Source organism: Xiphophorus maculatus, chromosome 7 (genome assembly GCF_002775205.1).
Source record: "Xiphophorus maculatus strain JP 163 A chromosome 7, X_maculatus-5.0-male, whole genome shotgun sequence".
NCBI lineage: Eukaryota > Metazoa > Chordata > Actinopteri > Cyprinodontiformes > Poeciliidae > Xiphophorus > Xiphophorus maculatus.
Genome location: NC_036449.1, coordinates 2,374,460 through 2,389,233, shown reverse-complemented (window position 1 = coordinate 2,389,233; position 14,774 = coordinate 2,374,460). Strand labels below are relative to the sequence as shown.

At 41.7% G+C, this 14,774-nt stretch overlaps 1 protein-coding gene across 1 annotated transcript in view; it reads right to left on the bottom strand.

Moving 5' to 3' along the window:
* itgb5 (integrin subunit beta 5) overlaps positions 1-14,774 on the bottom strand; it is a 53,410-nt gene that overhangs the window by 29,973 nt on the left and 8,663 nt on the right. The window contains exons 7-11 of the mRNA XM_005805289.2: positions 14,341-14,436; positions 14,157-14,246; positions 12,073-12,207; positions 4,399-4,573; positions 2,210-2,464 (exon numbers count right to left, since the gene is read on the bottom strand). Coding sequence (XP_005805346.1) covers positions 2,210-2,464; positions 4,399-4,573; positions 12,073-12,207; positions 14,157-14,246; positions 14,341-14,436 — 751 coding nt within the window. The remainder of the gene's footprint in view (positions 1-2,209; positions 2,465-4,398; positions 4,574-12,072; positions 12,208-14,156; positions 14,247-14,340; positions 14,437-14,774) is intronic.

The following is a 14,774-nucleotide window of genomic DNA, read 5'->3' as shown; positions in this document are numbered from 1 at the left end:
ACTGGTGGAAAAGACAAAGAAGAAAGTGGCAGGAAGTAGTTAGGGGATGATGGTGGGATATGCTTTTCAATGTTTTATTGTGTAAAAAAAAACTTTAAAAAACCAGAATTTCTCAATTCTGATTTTTCCACATTAGCAGAACATCAACAATGTTTTGGCACAAATTTGCACTGGGAACACAGCTAGTTAGTCTGTATTAATAGCTGAATTTTCATTGACCATGAAATTGTGCAATTTGGAATTATGAAAATATTTATTAAAAGGGAACGTGTCAATTTTGTAAAATCTCCCGTTTTTTGATACAAGTTTTTGGTGCCAAATCCAAATTGGTTTTCAGCCAGATCAAAATTGGTGTTGTTCGCGACACTTTTTTTTCAAGCTATATCAGCCACTTCAGGATGTATACAGCAGCAAAGTGCTTCTTTGGACCATGTGAATAGCAAAATTAATCAAAAGTTGAGTTTGGCCTTAGCTGCTTTTTCAATTCAAACCCTAAAATTGCGCTTGATAAAACATTTGTAGCTAGGAAGAGTTCATTTTATGACGGTATCGAAATTACTGTATTTCACAAAATTGCAAAGGAAACACTTTTTTCACAACACACAATTCACATGATCAACAACAGGATGTAACTACTGGAGGAAAAGACGAAGAAGACAGGAGATGATGGCGCCTCATGTTTTTAATGACTTATTGTGTGAGCAAATTTATTCACTTGTGATTTTAATTGTTTATTTAATGCAAATACTGCATTTGCAAAGTTGTGATTTTTTGTCATTAGCAGAGCATCGCCAAAGCTCTGCACACGTTTGTAATGAAAACCCAGCTACTGTCTCTGTCCCCTTAGTTCAGCCTTACAGATACAGGCCTGCACTGGGCTTTGGGATCCAGCCAGAGCCGGCCCCGCTGCCACAAAGGCCCCTCTGTGATTTGACAGGAGCCACAGTTGGCGGGGAGACGAGCCAGGAGGTCTCTCACCGCGGTTTTGGACCCGATGTTCTGGGAGCACAAAAGGCTTTGCCTGTCCCTGTACAGATCCTCTGAGCCAAGCAGCCCTTTTCACACAACTTGAGCTGCTCTGTCAGAGGACGAGATCTCCGGGGCTAGCATCAGAACATGCATTTTCTGGCTAACAGCAGTCAAAGCCTAGGCCTAAATCCAATTAAGAATCTGTGGCAATGGATGAGCATTTTAGATTTTTACTACTAAAAACTTTTCAAAAACCGCCAATCGGTTTTAAATTTGCCTTCCAATTGATATTTATGAGCCACTCAGTGTTGATGGATCTCTGTTCAGCTGTAATGTGACAAAATGTAGGAAAGAGAGCTTGAAGAGTTTTACAAGGTTCAGTAAATATCAACTGAAAACTATTTAACAATTACTAAAAGTCCTTTGGGAAAAACAACAAATCCCTGAACATCATTTTCTACAGCTGCAAAGCCACCAGTCCTGAAAGTTACAGCCTCCGTTCACACCAAGAAGCTGTGGAATGAAGAGGAGGCTGGCCTAATAACACACACACACACACACACACACAAGTGCACGCAGAATGTCTACCAGACAGAAGAAGTTCCAAAAACAAACAGTAGTGAGGAAGGGTTGGATGTTTATCAGGAAGTTGAGGAGCCACAGCTCAGTCCACCAACACTTCTCCACAAATCCAAACCCCGAATTCAGTTAAACTAAAAAGTACTTAATTTATCCCAAATGGAAATTAAATGTCACAAGTCACATCCTCAAAGTATCTTCAAAAAGTGGTTGTTATGATGTGTTGCCATGGTTACACATCATAATGTGATGCTGTGGGTCGGAAGGCTCTGCAGAGATCTGAAGACAGTTGCTGTATGACTGTAGCGACATGCTAACAGATCAGTGAGTGGGCACTAGAGTCGATATCCCACAGTAACATGTCCTGATGGGGACGCCATCAGTTGCTAGCATGGACCGCTAATCCAGCTCATTTGCTTCTGCTGCTCCTCCATAAACCGCTGCTGTATGGTTGGAAAGCCAGGCTGGAGACAGGATGTGATTGGTGGAGGAAATGGTTTGAACTTCCTCCTCTCTCTGCTCTGCATCTATGAAGCCTCTTTTTAAAACTCCTCTGGGATTTAGGTCATAGTTCAGGTCTTGTTTGAACTTTGGAAATGCTAATGAGCTCCAAACTTCATTAATGATGATCTGAAAGGTAAAAGGAAAAAGACGTTCCTACCTGAGCAGAGGACGCCTTTGTGTCTGGCGCAGGAGAAGTCGTCGCACTCGCAGAATCTTCCGTAGATCTTCCCAAACTCGGACTCGTAGCAGAGGCACTGGTTGCAGCTGCACTCGCCACGGCCGCTGCAGACCTGCTTGCCCTCGGCTTCCCGGCAGGCGCTGAGGTACATGCTGCTGGCCTCGCCCTCCTGGCACTCGCAGTGGGCGCCCAGGTAGCCCGGCTCGCACCGGCAGGTACCGCAGTTATACATGCCTGCAGGGTGGAGGCTTTGGTCAGGGTCCACTCCAATCAGCAGTCAGTGCAGTGCTTCTTAAATGCAAAAACCTATTTCTTTGTAGTTTTTGTTTTCTTTTCTGAATTTTGCAGATAACTGGACTATTTCTTAGACATGATCTTTTATCTGAGGCGTCCTAATCTTCAAGGTTTCTGCCTCAGACCGGAACATTCCTGATTAGTCTCAGACCTTGTTACTCATCAGTACCGCTCAGTCACTGGGTTTTCCTCCAAGTTGGAAAGTGTTAGAAGAGAAAGCAGTAAAAAAAAATAGTTTAAGGAAAGCTCTGAATTTCAGCTAAGAATCTCTTCGTAATCATGTCAAAGCAGCCATTAACTGAAGCAGCTTTGGGTGCTTTTCTTATTAAAAAGACAAGGTTACTTTACATCTCTGCCTACTACTGGATGAAGTGAAAAACACTGGTTAGCTCACTGCAGCAGCAGTGAGCTAACTGTCACATACCATTTCAGTGGTATGTGACAGTTTATCACATTATTACCACAAACTTAATTAATTGTATTTTATTGTATTTTAATTGTATTTTATTTGGTAGAGGGCAAGAAAGTGCCCAATTGTTATGCTTATTTTCATAAGTTTTTCCAAATAAAATTTGAAATGTAGGAGTAATAAGAACTGACTCAGTCTGCTACAGCTGCGTGTCGTCTGGTTTATGTCTCTACCTGCTGTAAACATCTACAAACTGAACTTTTTGCCCAGTTTTCATTCCAAAACGCAAGAAACTGAGTCAGAACAGATGGAGAGCGTCTGAGAGGGTCCATTTCCACAGCCTGTCACAAATTGTTAGCTGAATGAAGGTCTAAACTTTGACTGAATCATTCTAATACATGAATATGCTTTGGTTAGAATAGTAAAAGTGTGATTTTTCTAGCTTAAGAACATTTTTTTTCAGAAAAGCAATTAGCTTTTATTGCTTTTAATGTAAAGCTTTAATGCAGCTTTACATTTGTCCCCTTTAATATAATCTTGTAAAATTTCTGCAAATTATCCGCCATCATAATTTCATCCAGCCTGACTGACCTGAGCTCCAACCTGCTGAGTCACCTTCATCATCCTGATGCTCAGTCTGTTCTGGCTCAGTTATCTTGATGGCGTTGTGTTGGTGCCATTTCAGTGGGTTCAGAGGAACCGTTTGTTTTAGTGACTCATCACATTTTTAGGCCCTCTGAGTTTTCTGTTTCCTGTTGGAGGGATGAGACGTTTCCAGCAGCTTCCTGTGAATATCCCAGCCCACCATTCCCATTTAGAAAAGGGAAACAGCAATAAGCCTTGGTTTATGGAATCGAGGTTTCCTATAAAAAAAATTGGTTTATTTATAACTGAACATATTTGGTATTTTTTGGAATCACCCAACAGATTATATGTAAAACTAAAATCCCCAAAAACTTTGAGAATTTATTCTTCCTGCGCAACATTAAACTAAGCATGAAATGTTTACAAAATAGATTATTTTGTAGGAATAGATGTGAAAATCATAGAAAACTTCAAAAGTGTTTCACACGCGAAAGAAAGGCAACTACATTACTGAGTGGGGAGCCGTGGGGGACGGAGCACGAAAGCTGCATCTCTGAGGAGGAGATTGAGGCGGAGCTAGGTCCACCCAGGTGTTTCATACAGCTGAATGGTTGCCATGGGAGATTAAAGGTTGCATAAAAAGATACTAAAGGCAACACTAGGTGTGTTTTTGATGAGAGAATAAAATTATAATATGATGAAAAGCTCAAAAAAGTTGATGTTAGATAACACTGCCCCTTTAAGTAGCATATCTCACATTCCTTCATTTACCCCCCTCTAACAGAAATGTTTTATGTTCAGTGAAAATCAGTGTCACTGGTTATGTAATGCAGCAGGATGTGATGTCATCCAGGGTGTAATGTGTGTTTGATGACCGTACCAATGGAGTTGCAGAGGCTGCTGTTGACCTGCGCCGTCCGGCTGCAGCTGCAGTCACACTGATAGTCCACAGCCACCTCCAGGCGGTCCTTAAACCCCACCGGCTTTATGGTGAAGGTCTGGTCGGTGCCGCGGGGCGGGCAGCCACGAGCTTCCACACTCACATCAAAGGACACCTACCAACAGGACAGTCGTTAGAGCGCAGAAAGCCATTTTTGCTTTTGTCAAAAGCAAAAAAGGTGGGGGGTGAACCCTGTGTGACCCTGGCCTGTTGGTGTGGCTCTGGGACACACAACCAACATTCATCTGATTACACCGAGGAAGGAAATCTTGAGAATGTTTTTTAGAAAACATCATCCATCCCAGATATTGGTTTTAGTCATGAAAGTAAAGCACAGAGACGTTTCTGGATCCAAACCAGAGTTCTGAGATAACAGCAGAGTCCAGCTCTAATTAAAGGGTGTTGGTATCCGTATCACAGAACCTATTTATACACACCCTGCTGAGCAGTGAGTAAGAGGAAATACAGAAATATTCTGCTTTAAGGTTCTAAACAGAGAAAAGTTAATAATGCTACTCAAAGAACTTCTACTCAGTGAATTTACTTAAAAAGCAACCAGGCATCAGGTTACTGACTGTCCACATGGAATAATTCATCTTATAATCTGAATCTGTGTAGACATATTCAGTGTTTCTTATCATTTCCAAAGTCAAGAAAAGTGGCAAGAGAGCAGTAAACAAATCCCACAGACCTCAGTGTGTTCTATATGACAGAACATGGTTTTAGGGTTTCATCTTTTATTTTGTTTTGGTGGGTGAGGAAAATCTGAAAGTTATTGTAGAAAATAAAAAATAAAAAAACATTCTACCAGCTTAGGTGTCACTAAACAAACATAAAACACATCTACGTTTTACCAGGACTTAAAGATGAGGTAAATTAAAGTAGTCGTGTTTTTTTTAATAAACAAAAGCCAAAATACAGACTAATGAGCAGAAAACACTGACCTGATCAAACACGTGGCTACATAAACACTGGGAGTACCTCTATAACAGCAGGAGTTTGGGGTGTTTGTTGATCACAGAGTCCATTTCCAAACTGTTTAGAGTTCATCGTTTTGCCTTGAGAAAGATTATTCACAAGCGGGAAAAAATAAATAAATGAAGACGGCTGCAGACCACGCAAAGCCAGGAGACGCTACTAGGAACCCACTGGCAACAAGTACAACTCCACAATATGAGACAACACCACAGGAAAAGGCCAGAACAAGTTCTGAACAGACCATAAACTAATTTGTCCTCGCTGTGTTCACTTCCGTTTGTCTCTGTGAGAAATGTAACATTACCTAAAAGGTTATCTAAGGCCAAAACGACATGAAAATCAAACCTCAGCCACACATGAGAAGCAGAAGAGCATTGTGGGATGATTAACGGAAACAGAGAAGCAGTCAGCATGCTGATCATTTTACGATGTTGAAGAGATAGAGAAATATGTAAAACTTCAATAAATATAGGCTATAACATCAATATTATTCATCTGTTCAAATTTCCATATTTGTGCATCCCTTCACATAAATAACATCTCTCTTCAGTAACTTTCAGCTGCATGCCTCATCTGTCTTTCATGACTTAGTTACATGTGTCTTAACTTCTAATTATTGGGAAAAAACAACTCAACCAGAAGGTCAAGGACAACTCCAAAAAAAGAGTGAACCAAAAGTCCTCCACAATAATAAACTATACAAAATATCCTTCTTTGAAGTTGATTCTGTATTTTTCTTTTTCAAATTGCACAATTCTGTGGTTAATGGAAGCTACTGTGCTATGAAGGAGCTGCTCTAATTCAATATTAATTGTTTAACTAAGAAAATTCTCAATAATCCAGTTTTGCTCAGAAGCTTTGAAGCAAAGACAGCCAGTTCAATAAAATCTCTCAGATTCTAGCATAATGCTGATCTACTATTTATTTATACACAGGTGACCGATTGCTCGGTTCTCTTTTCTGATGTCAGGATCTAAATGCCCGGGCAGATTTCAGGGCAGTTTCCAGGGGGGATTAGGGAGGGGACGTCTGGGATGAGCAAACAATCGGAGCTGAATCAGAACAGGAAGAGGCTTGGTCACATGCCACAGAGAAACCCCCTCTGCCCCAACGCGGGAAGCTTAACAAGCTAACGAGGCTCACAATTAAATTTACTGTAAATGTGAGTCAGGAGGAGAATGGTCCACACAGTCATGTGGCTCATTGAAAGAGCTGAGAGGGTGTGACACGCTGATGGGGGCAAGAAGACAGTCAGGGACAGTAGTGAGACTTTAGTGAGAAAATCTGAGTGTTTTTAAATTATTGATCTGATCTACATAAAGAACCAGAATGAAATCCAAGTTACTCTGAGGTTTAATGAAAGAGAGATTAGAGGTGGGTCTGTGCAACAGGAAGTGGTTGGGTTAAAGAAACTTGTGTTATAAAAATAGGCTGAGGGGTTGGGATGGGTGTGTGTGTGAGGTGGGGGGGTAACCATAGATACATCCTCTCTAATTATGGAATTCTTATGACTACCCTAAATTCAATTAACTGCTATAAAACTAGAGAATTAGGTCAAACAAAGCAACACGCAACTAAACTCAAATGATGCAGATTTGCTTTGACTAAAAAGCATCGGCATTAAAATAAAAGCAGCCGTTGCTGCTTCTGCTGCCAGGGCGAAGCGGCCCAGCCAGCATTCTGATTCCCTTCATGCTGGGCGGTCTCACAGGCCCGGTCCGGCCCGCTTCTATGGGACACCATTGAGATGCAGCAGCAGGCGGCGGCCCCGTTTCCTCAGAAAACACTGGCCTCCAGCAGGATAAAAGACGTCACCCCAGAGCCCCTCTCCATTCATCCAGACTGAATCGTCCGGCTCATTCACCAGTTTTTCCCATCCCAAAGCAGTCCAGGGAAATAAAGCATCCCAGTGGAGGGACAGAGAGGAGGATTCCTCACTATGAGGCTGCATGTTAGAGCCTGGCCCTCCTCAACATCAACAATAGATTCAAATCTCATCCCAGCCTTGAACGGAATAAAAAGTGACCATGAAAGCCTTTTAGATGCACAGCAATCCCCTCAGACACCGGCCAAGCTGATGCAGCCAACAGCCAGCAAAACATTTCATTTGATGTTTAACTCCCGTCTGCAGAGTCAAGTCAAGTTTATTTGTAGAACACATTTAAACCACAAGCCACTTTGCAGTGCTTCACACCATAAAACATAATTCAGTCACAAATTATGAAACAAGCAAAACCTTCTTATGACATGTTTTGCTTATGACATTCTTATTACATTTTATCAAAATCCATAATCAAAATCACCAAGCAAATATACATCAAATATATTGATCAATGTCCCAGTTATGAATCAAAAGCAGCTCTTAGTCTAGATTTAAAGGAACTCAGTGTTTCGGCTGTTTTGGAGTTTTCTGGATGCTTGTTCCAGATTAGATTAGAACTGAATGCTGCTTCCCCATTTTCTGGTTCTGGCTGTGGTGATGAATAGACTCAGTCTACCGAATCAAAAAATGCCAACAGAAACACATTTTTATTAGTACATTTATATTTGGTTCAATTGTGTAGGAATGAGCTGCTCAGAGCGGCAGCATGCTGGGGCAGATCTGTTCGTTTAGCTCTGATTTGTTTTTCTTGTAGACTTTTGGTCATCATTTTTTTTAGTTGAGTCACTGCATGTTTGGACAATTATTCCCTCTGGTTCTGGGTGCTAGCAGAATATAAAACATCTCTGGTGGCGCGCCTGTATCAGAGACTCTGGCTGAGCCGAAGTCCTGATGGTGACAAACTGTCACTATTAGTAAAGAATAAATACTGCAGCATTTAGGTATTTAAGTATTAAGTTGGTATTTTATTGTACTCAAAACCTAATGAGCTCTTAAACATAACCTTGTGCATGCATACACTTTGCATATGCATATGATTTTAGTCAAACAAGTGATAGCAATTAACAGATACATTTCACCCTCTTTTCTTCCCCCCATCATCATGATTTCCTTATTCTCCATTTTAGCATCTCAACAATGGGCATCCAACAGACCAAGACTATTATTGTCCTGCAGAATATAAATGCATTACAGTTCAGTCTGACCAGTCTCTCAAATACAGCATGAAAGCAGGTCTATGATATTGTTTGTGAACATAATATTACAATGGAAATTGTGATGTGATTTATTGTGTGGCCTTCCCCAAAACCCTGGTGTAAAACAAACAGCCCGGTGAACTGGTTCGGAGGAATGACAAGAGGTTCCACACAGTCAAAGAGACATGCTTTGTCTCCGTTATGAGCAAGATCTCACCATCTACAAGCTCCTATGTATGATGGTTTCACACCAAGAGCAACAGGTTTAAATATGGGGGTTTCAGTACAGGTAGAAATGCCATTTATGCCAATAGTTCCCATGGCTACAGCAAACAAAACAGGGGTTGCACCAACCGCTACCACAGCTTAAGGACATCCCCTAAATCATCTGGCAACATCAGATAGATTTAAATTGAAAGGAAAAGAACTGACAACTTAATTACTTGGAACTGGACCAGGCATTAGGATTGAAACTGTGCTGTAGGAGCAAAAATAGGTGAAAACTGATCAGTTTAAGCTCATTTTGGTGACTTCTTGTCAGGCAAAAAAAAAAAACACCTAGGGCTGAAAAGGCAGAGTTTTTAAACAGTTTTTCATCCTGAAGAAACTCAGATTGTGCAAGTTTCTGGTAATACCATGATGGAGCCTGAGCTGACAAACTGCAGCACTTTGTCATTTGACAAAAGACTGAATGCAGATGAAATACTGGTTTTGTTTTTAGAGCACTCAACAGGTAGGCGTGGCAGGTTGTTTGTTACTAAGAATGCAGAAAGTCGTTTGTCATGTTTAAAGAAAGGTTCAGACCACAAAAGGTGGTTGAAGTGAGCATGTTCCACCAGGCAAATAGAGGAGATCTAGAGATTCTAGCTTAGTAACAGATGTATGAGTTTGAAGGCTGAAGGAAAGATAACAATGTAGCCAAAACATTCAAAGATTTCTAGTGGGTGGCAAAGTTTCTGTGAGCAGTGATGACAGCACTGAAGATCTTCTGACTGGCTTGATTCAGGCATTTCCTTCCCTTTCTTTAGTTTTGTTTCAACAAGCTAAACATCATTGATCTGCATCTTTATAACAATGTGCAAAAAAACAAAACAAATATTTTATGTAATCAGTCAGCCTTTTTCACTGCGATTACTTTTATTACACACTTCTCCTGTTTTTTACATTTAGTAACATAAATGTTACTACATAAATGTTCTTCCTGCCCTAGTGTAGCAGGAAAGGAAACAAACAGGTTGGATCAGATAACCTGCTTGCTCAGGTTATTGCTAGCAAAAAGGCATAGCTGATTGCTATCCGGTTGGATCAGCCTGTAGTGATGGGATTTTCGGCTCCTTTTCGAGATGCGGCTCTAATGGCTCTTCTTACTGTGGAGAGCCGGCTCTTTCGGCTCCCAATTATATTTTTGACATTATTAATTAATTAATAGCTTAAACCTAATTTTATAATATTTTTTTCATTATTGACAATAATAATAATAATAATAAGTGATGATTTTTACTCATCATCACTTATGATGAGTAAAAATGCCGCATAACAATGCTATAGCAATACCGATGCGTGTGATGTCCGCATGTGCAGGTTGTTTGTCGAGCCTGCACGATCGGAAATGCTGACTTTGCACAGTCTGCACTCTGCCCTGGAGCTTGATGTAGCATTAAAATGAGTCCAAATCTTGCTCCGTTTTCTGTCACTCATTTATTTTCACCTATTCAGTTCTCACACTGACTCCCCTTCTTTCTGTGCTTCTTGACCGCTGAGTGAGTGTCTGTACATAAACACCTGCCAACGAACGCTATACAGCTTGGCCAACTGCCTGCCGTTTCCACAAGAAAAGTGGAGATAAACTTTTTTTTCAGTGTTTTCCCACCACATTATTAATTGAAACTATGTGTGATTGGTCAGATGTGTGGAGCACACGCTTGACATGAGGGCAGTGGACCGACCGAGGGAAAAAAACTCTCCGCTCTAGCACTGGCAGAAGAGCAAAATGCGCAAGGAGAGGGAGAAGGAGGGGAGAGACAGCGAGGCACCGCAGGACAAAAAAAAAAACGATGTGGGGAAAAACTATCGGCTCTGGCACTTGCAGAGCACAAGCACAACGACAGGGAGGCGGAGAGACAGCGATATACTGTAGAAAAAAACCCGGCTCCCAAATAGGATCCTAAAACGGCTCCCATTGTGGAGCCGGTTCCAATCGTTCACTTCAAAGAGCCGGCTCTTAGAGCCGGATCGTTCGCGACCGACACATCACTATCAGCCTGGCTAAGAACAGGTGTTTGGAAACTGATGGGTGAATCCTGCATACAGCAACCTGTTAGCACAGTTAGTAACCCACTAGCATATCATGTTTAGGAACTTGTTAGTGTGAAATAACCTCCTAGCGCTGTTAACAACCTGCTAGCATGGTTAGTAACCTAATAGCACTGCGAGGGTACATGCTAGTACAAAAACCTTCTAGTGTAAAATAACCTTGTAGTGCAGTTAGCGACCTGCTAGCATAGTTAGTAACCTGCTAGCACAATTTGTAACCTGCTAGCATAGCGCTGTTAGTAACCTGCTAGTAAAGTGTAGTTATTAACCTGCTAGCAAGGTTAGCAAACTGCTAGCATAACACAGTAACCTAGTAGCATAGCGTTGTTAGTAGCATAACATGGTTGGTAACCTGCTAGCATAAGGTGGTGAGTAACCTGCTAGTGCAGTTGGTGTTGAATGGGCAGTGAAACACAATATTGGTAAATATTAGTCACCATAACAGCAATATTTATAGTGCATATCAATATCAACCCAGATATTCACATTGGTACATCCCCACCACAAAACTAAACATGTTATATAGCATTTGCTTAAGCCTAAGGCTCTAAAACTTAAATGACATACAAAGCTGCTCCTGTTGTGATTCCACCTTATCTGCTGACCAATCAAAAAGTTAGAATAAATCAAGATTTTCTCTCTGAATACTTTCCTCTTCCTCTTCCCCATCTCCAGCCTTGTTTAGTACTTGTGAAACAGGTAGAGTAAAAATGGTCTGGAAGCAGCACAACCAGCTGAATCAGAGGGAAGTGGTCTCTTTAAATACACAGAAACTGTAAAGATGAAACGAAATTTTACACCTCAAGGCTTTGTGTCATTCAAGTAAAAGTAAAAATTAGACCACCAGCCACCAATCAGCTGTAACCACACCATACTCTCATGCACTCAAATCAGTAGCCTGCCAGCCAGTTAGCCGTCATCTGCTGGTCAAAAGCTGTAATTTGGGAAACAATAAGCTATAATCTGCCTGTAATGTTTAATTAAAAATAGAAAGGCTGTTTGTTTCATCGTCAGAGCAGCAGCATTCATCAGATACAGGTCGTTGTGCTGGAGATTTCTCTTGGACTGTGCTGCAGTCTGAGTGGTTTAGGTCTTAATGGTGACCAGAGGAAGCAAGTGATAAAGTTTTCATAACCCCAAAGCAGAAAGCACTGCCAGGCTGGAAGATCTCTCAGAGGTTTCTCTGTGGCTCACTGCATAATAAAACATTTAGAGTGTGAGTGAGAGGTTTGGAGAAGGACTCACCGTTTCTCCAATCTTCAAGTCTGCACACTTCCTAAAGCCTGGCAGCGGCTTCCCATCCTGGCAGGTGGCGGTGAAGGACAGGCTGATGTCCTCGGGGTGATCCGACACAGTCAGCTCCACCTTGGACCGAATGTTCTGCAGATACAAAAAGAGAAAAAAGAAAAGAAATCAGGAATAAGAAGGTTAGAAATAGATGATTAATAGCTGGGCAATAAATCAATAAAATATATCGTGATAGAAACGTACTCGATATCAATAGACAATACATCCGACAGAATTCAACAACTTCACTGAACTCCGATCCAGAACCACACAGCATTCTGGGAGATGTAGGCAGAGGAATGGCTTTCGCAGCTCAACCTCTCACAGCGAGCTAAGCAAGGTGTGTGGCATCAACTAACTCACTCTTTGGTAACCTAGCAACAACATATTGAGCAACTTGCACAGTCTTCAAAATAAAAAACGGCAGTGTGCAATTTGAGAGAAAATTTAGGATGAAAGAGAAAAGATGGAAGTTTGGCAGTAATTCAGATATTTCATATAAAAAACTAATTAATAATCATCGATACGGACTGACATGTTGTGATACGTTTTTCAGCCGTATCGTCCAAGATGATTTCTAAAGCAGGAGAGGACTTTGAGCAGCTATTCTGGAAGTGGAGGAATATTGACAACATGGCTCCCATCCTGCTGCTTCATGCCTGCGTGTCTCTGGGTGAATAATAGAGCGGAAAAGAAACATGAGGAATGTGTTTTTTACACTCAATTTGACCACAACTATGAGTATTGCGCGTGGATGCAGGCTGCAAGTGGAGTGTTGCAAACAACCGCATGCAGCTGCAGCTCAACTGTACCCAGAACAAATGAGAGGCGTTCCCACGCACATGGAGGAGACGTGGAGTCCCTGCTCTGACCCTGAGCGCCGCAGCGGTGGCTGCAGCCGCTGATCCCAGGCTGCTTGATACAATGTGGCAGCTGGAATGTTAATGCCTCCGTGTGTCAAAGATCACCGAACCCGCTTCTGACACACATCAGAGGTCAGAGCTAACGGCGGCTTGTCCCGGCTGAGGAGAACGTTTTACACGCCCACGCAGGAAAACATGAGGCGAAGCTGCACACACGCACTGCTTCGTGAAACGAGTTTCATAAAGACCCAATCAGATGAGAGTCTGGCTTCAATTTAGAGCCCAGACAGGAAGAAGAGGAACATGCTGCACTCAGAGAAAAACACTGGAGGAACTGGGGTTTTTAATACAGAGTCCAGCAGGACACACACGCTGAGGCAGCGTCAATGTGTGTGTCCTGCTGACACACGGGTTCCTACATCTCCTCCTGGATAGTGGTGAGAACTTTAGCGCTTTATTTCATCACCAACACGGCTGATGACCTGTCAGAGGAACCGATCGGCGGCTGAGACCTCATCACTACCTTCACAATGACACCAAGATCCAGATTAGAGCTCAAAAAGTTAATTGTGATGAATGATTATTGAAATAATCGTCAACTAATTTAGTAATCGATTAACCGTTAACTGGAGTGCACTGAAAGAACACCCCCCTCTCAGCGGTAGGTAAGCCAAAACTGGACAATAAATATATATTTCAGATAAAAAAATCTAGTTAAAAAAATTATGCATTAAAAAAAAAAGCTCAAATCTTCTAGTAAGCACTGTTTGCTCTCCAATTATTAATCTGGTAATCAATAAAATAATCAGCATATCATCCCTGGTTTGTATAGATGTCGAGTCCAGCAGAAAGGCCTAATGTTTCTTCATGTTGGTGTTTTTAGCTCCATCATCTGCTACAAATGATCAAGCAACACTAAAGTAATATTATGTTAATGCATCTTAGGCAATAAAATGTTTCCTTTCTTAATTGAATTATTTGCATATTTGCATTTTCTCATGTGTTTCTAATATTGTAGGTAAATGGAAAAGAATCAGCAAAATGTGGCATTTTTAGCAGAACAGTGAGGTTCATGAGGAAGAATCTGCTTCAGCTGTCCTCCCCCTCCTCTTATCAGATGGCTGCATCCTGAGCAGACCCACACAAACACAAACAGGAAGCCAGGCTCGCTCCACTCACGTTGTAGGCGGCGATGATCAGCTGGATGACGTTCTTCGAGTCCTGGTCCAGGATCTCCACTGTGGTTCCAGGTATGAGAACTGTGAAATTCTGAAAACATGACATCAATAGAGACAGACCAGAAAAGTGTCAAAGCACTGAGAACAAAGATGCTGTTGGATGCTCACAGAGAAATGAAGCAAACCTTATAAATAACGTAGAGCCGTTTGGTCACGGCGAAGATGAGGAAGATGTTATTTTCGGCCAGTTTCTCTCCAAGCAGAGCGAGGGATGGATAGTCCTGCAGAGAGGAAAAATCATGAGGCATTGTGGGTATTAGACCCACATGTGCTGCCAATGAATTACAGTTCAGATCAGACAACACTCTGAACTTTTGACCTCAGGATAAAAGTTAATGTGGAGATGTTATCGCTGCTGCACCCTCCTACGTCTCACACTGTGATGTGTTCATTATCTCTGGAAGCTTTGGTGTCTCTGATCTGAAATCCAACAGATCAGAACAGAAGTCACCCAGCTAGGAAACGGAGTCCGTCTGTGTGGAGTTTAACCTCAGTATAAATCCAGCTGTCCTGTTTCTGCCTTCAGGTGTTAGAACATTAGAGGACGAACAGCAGACGG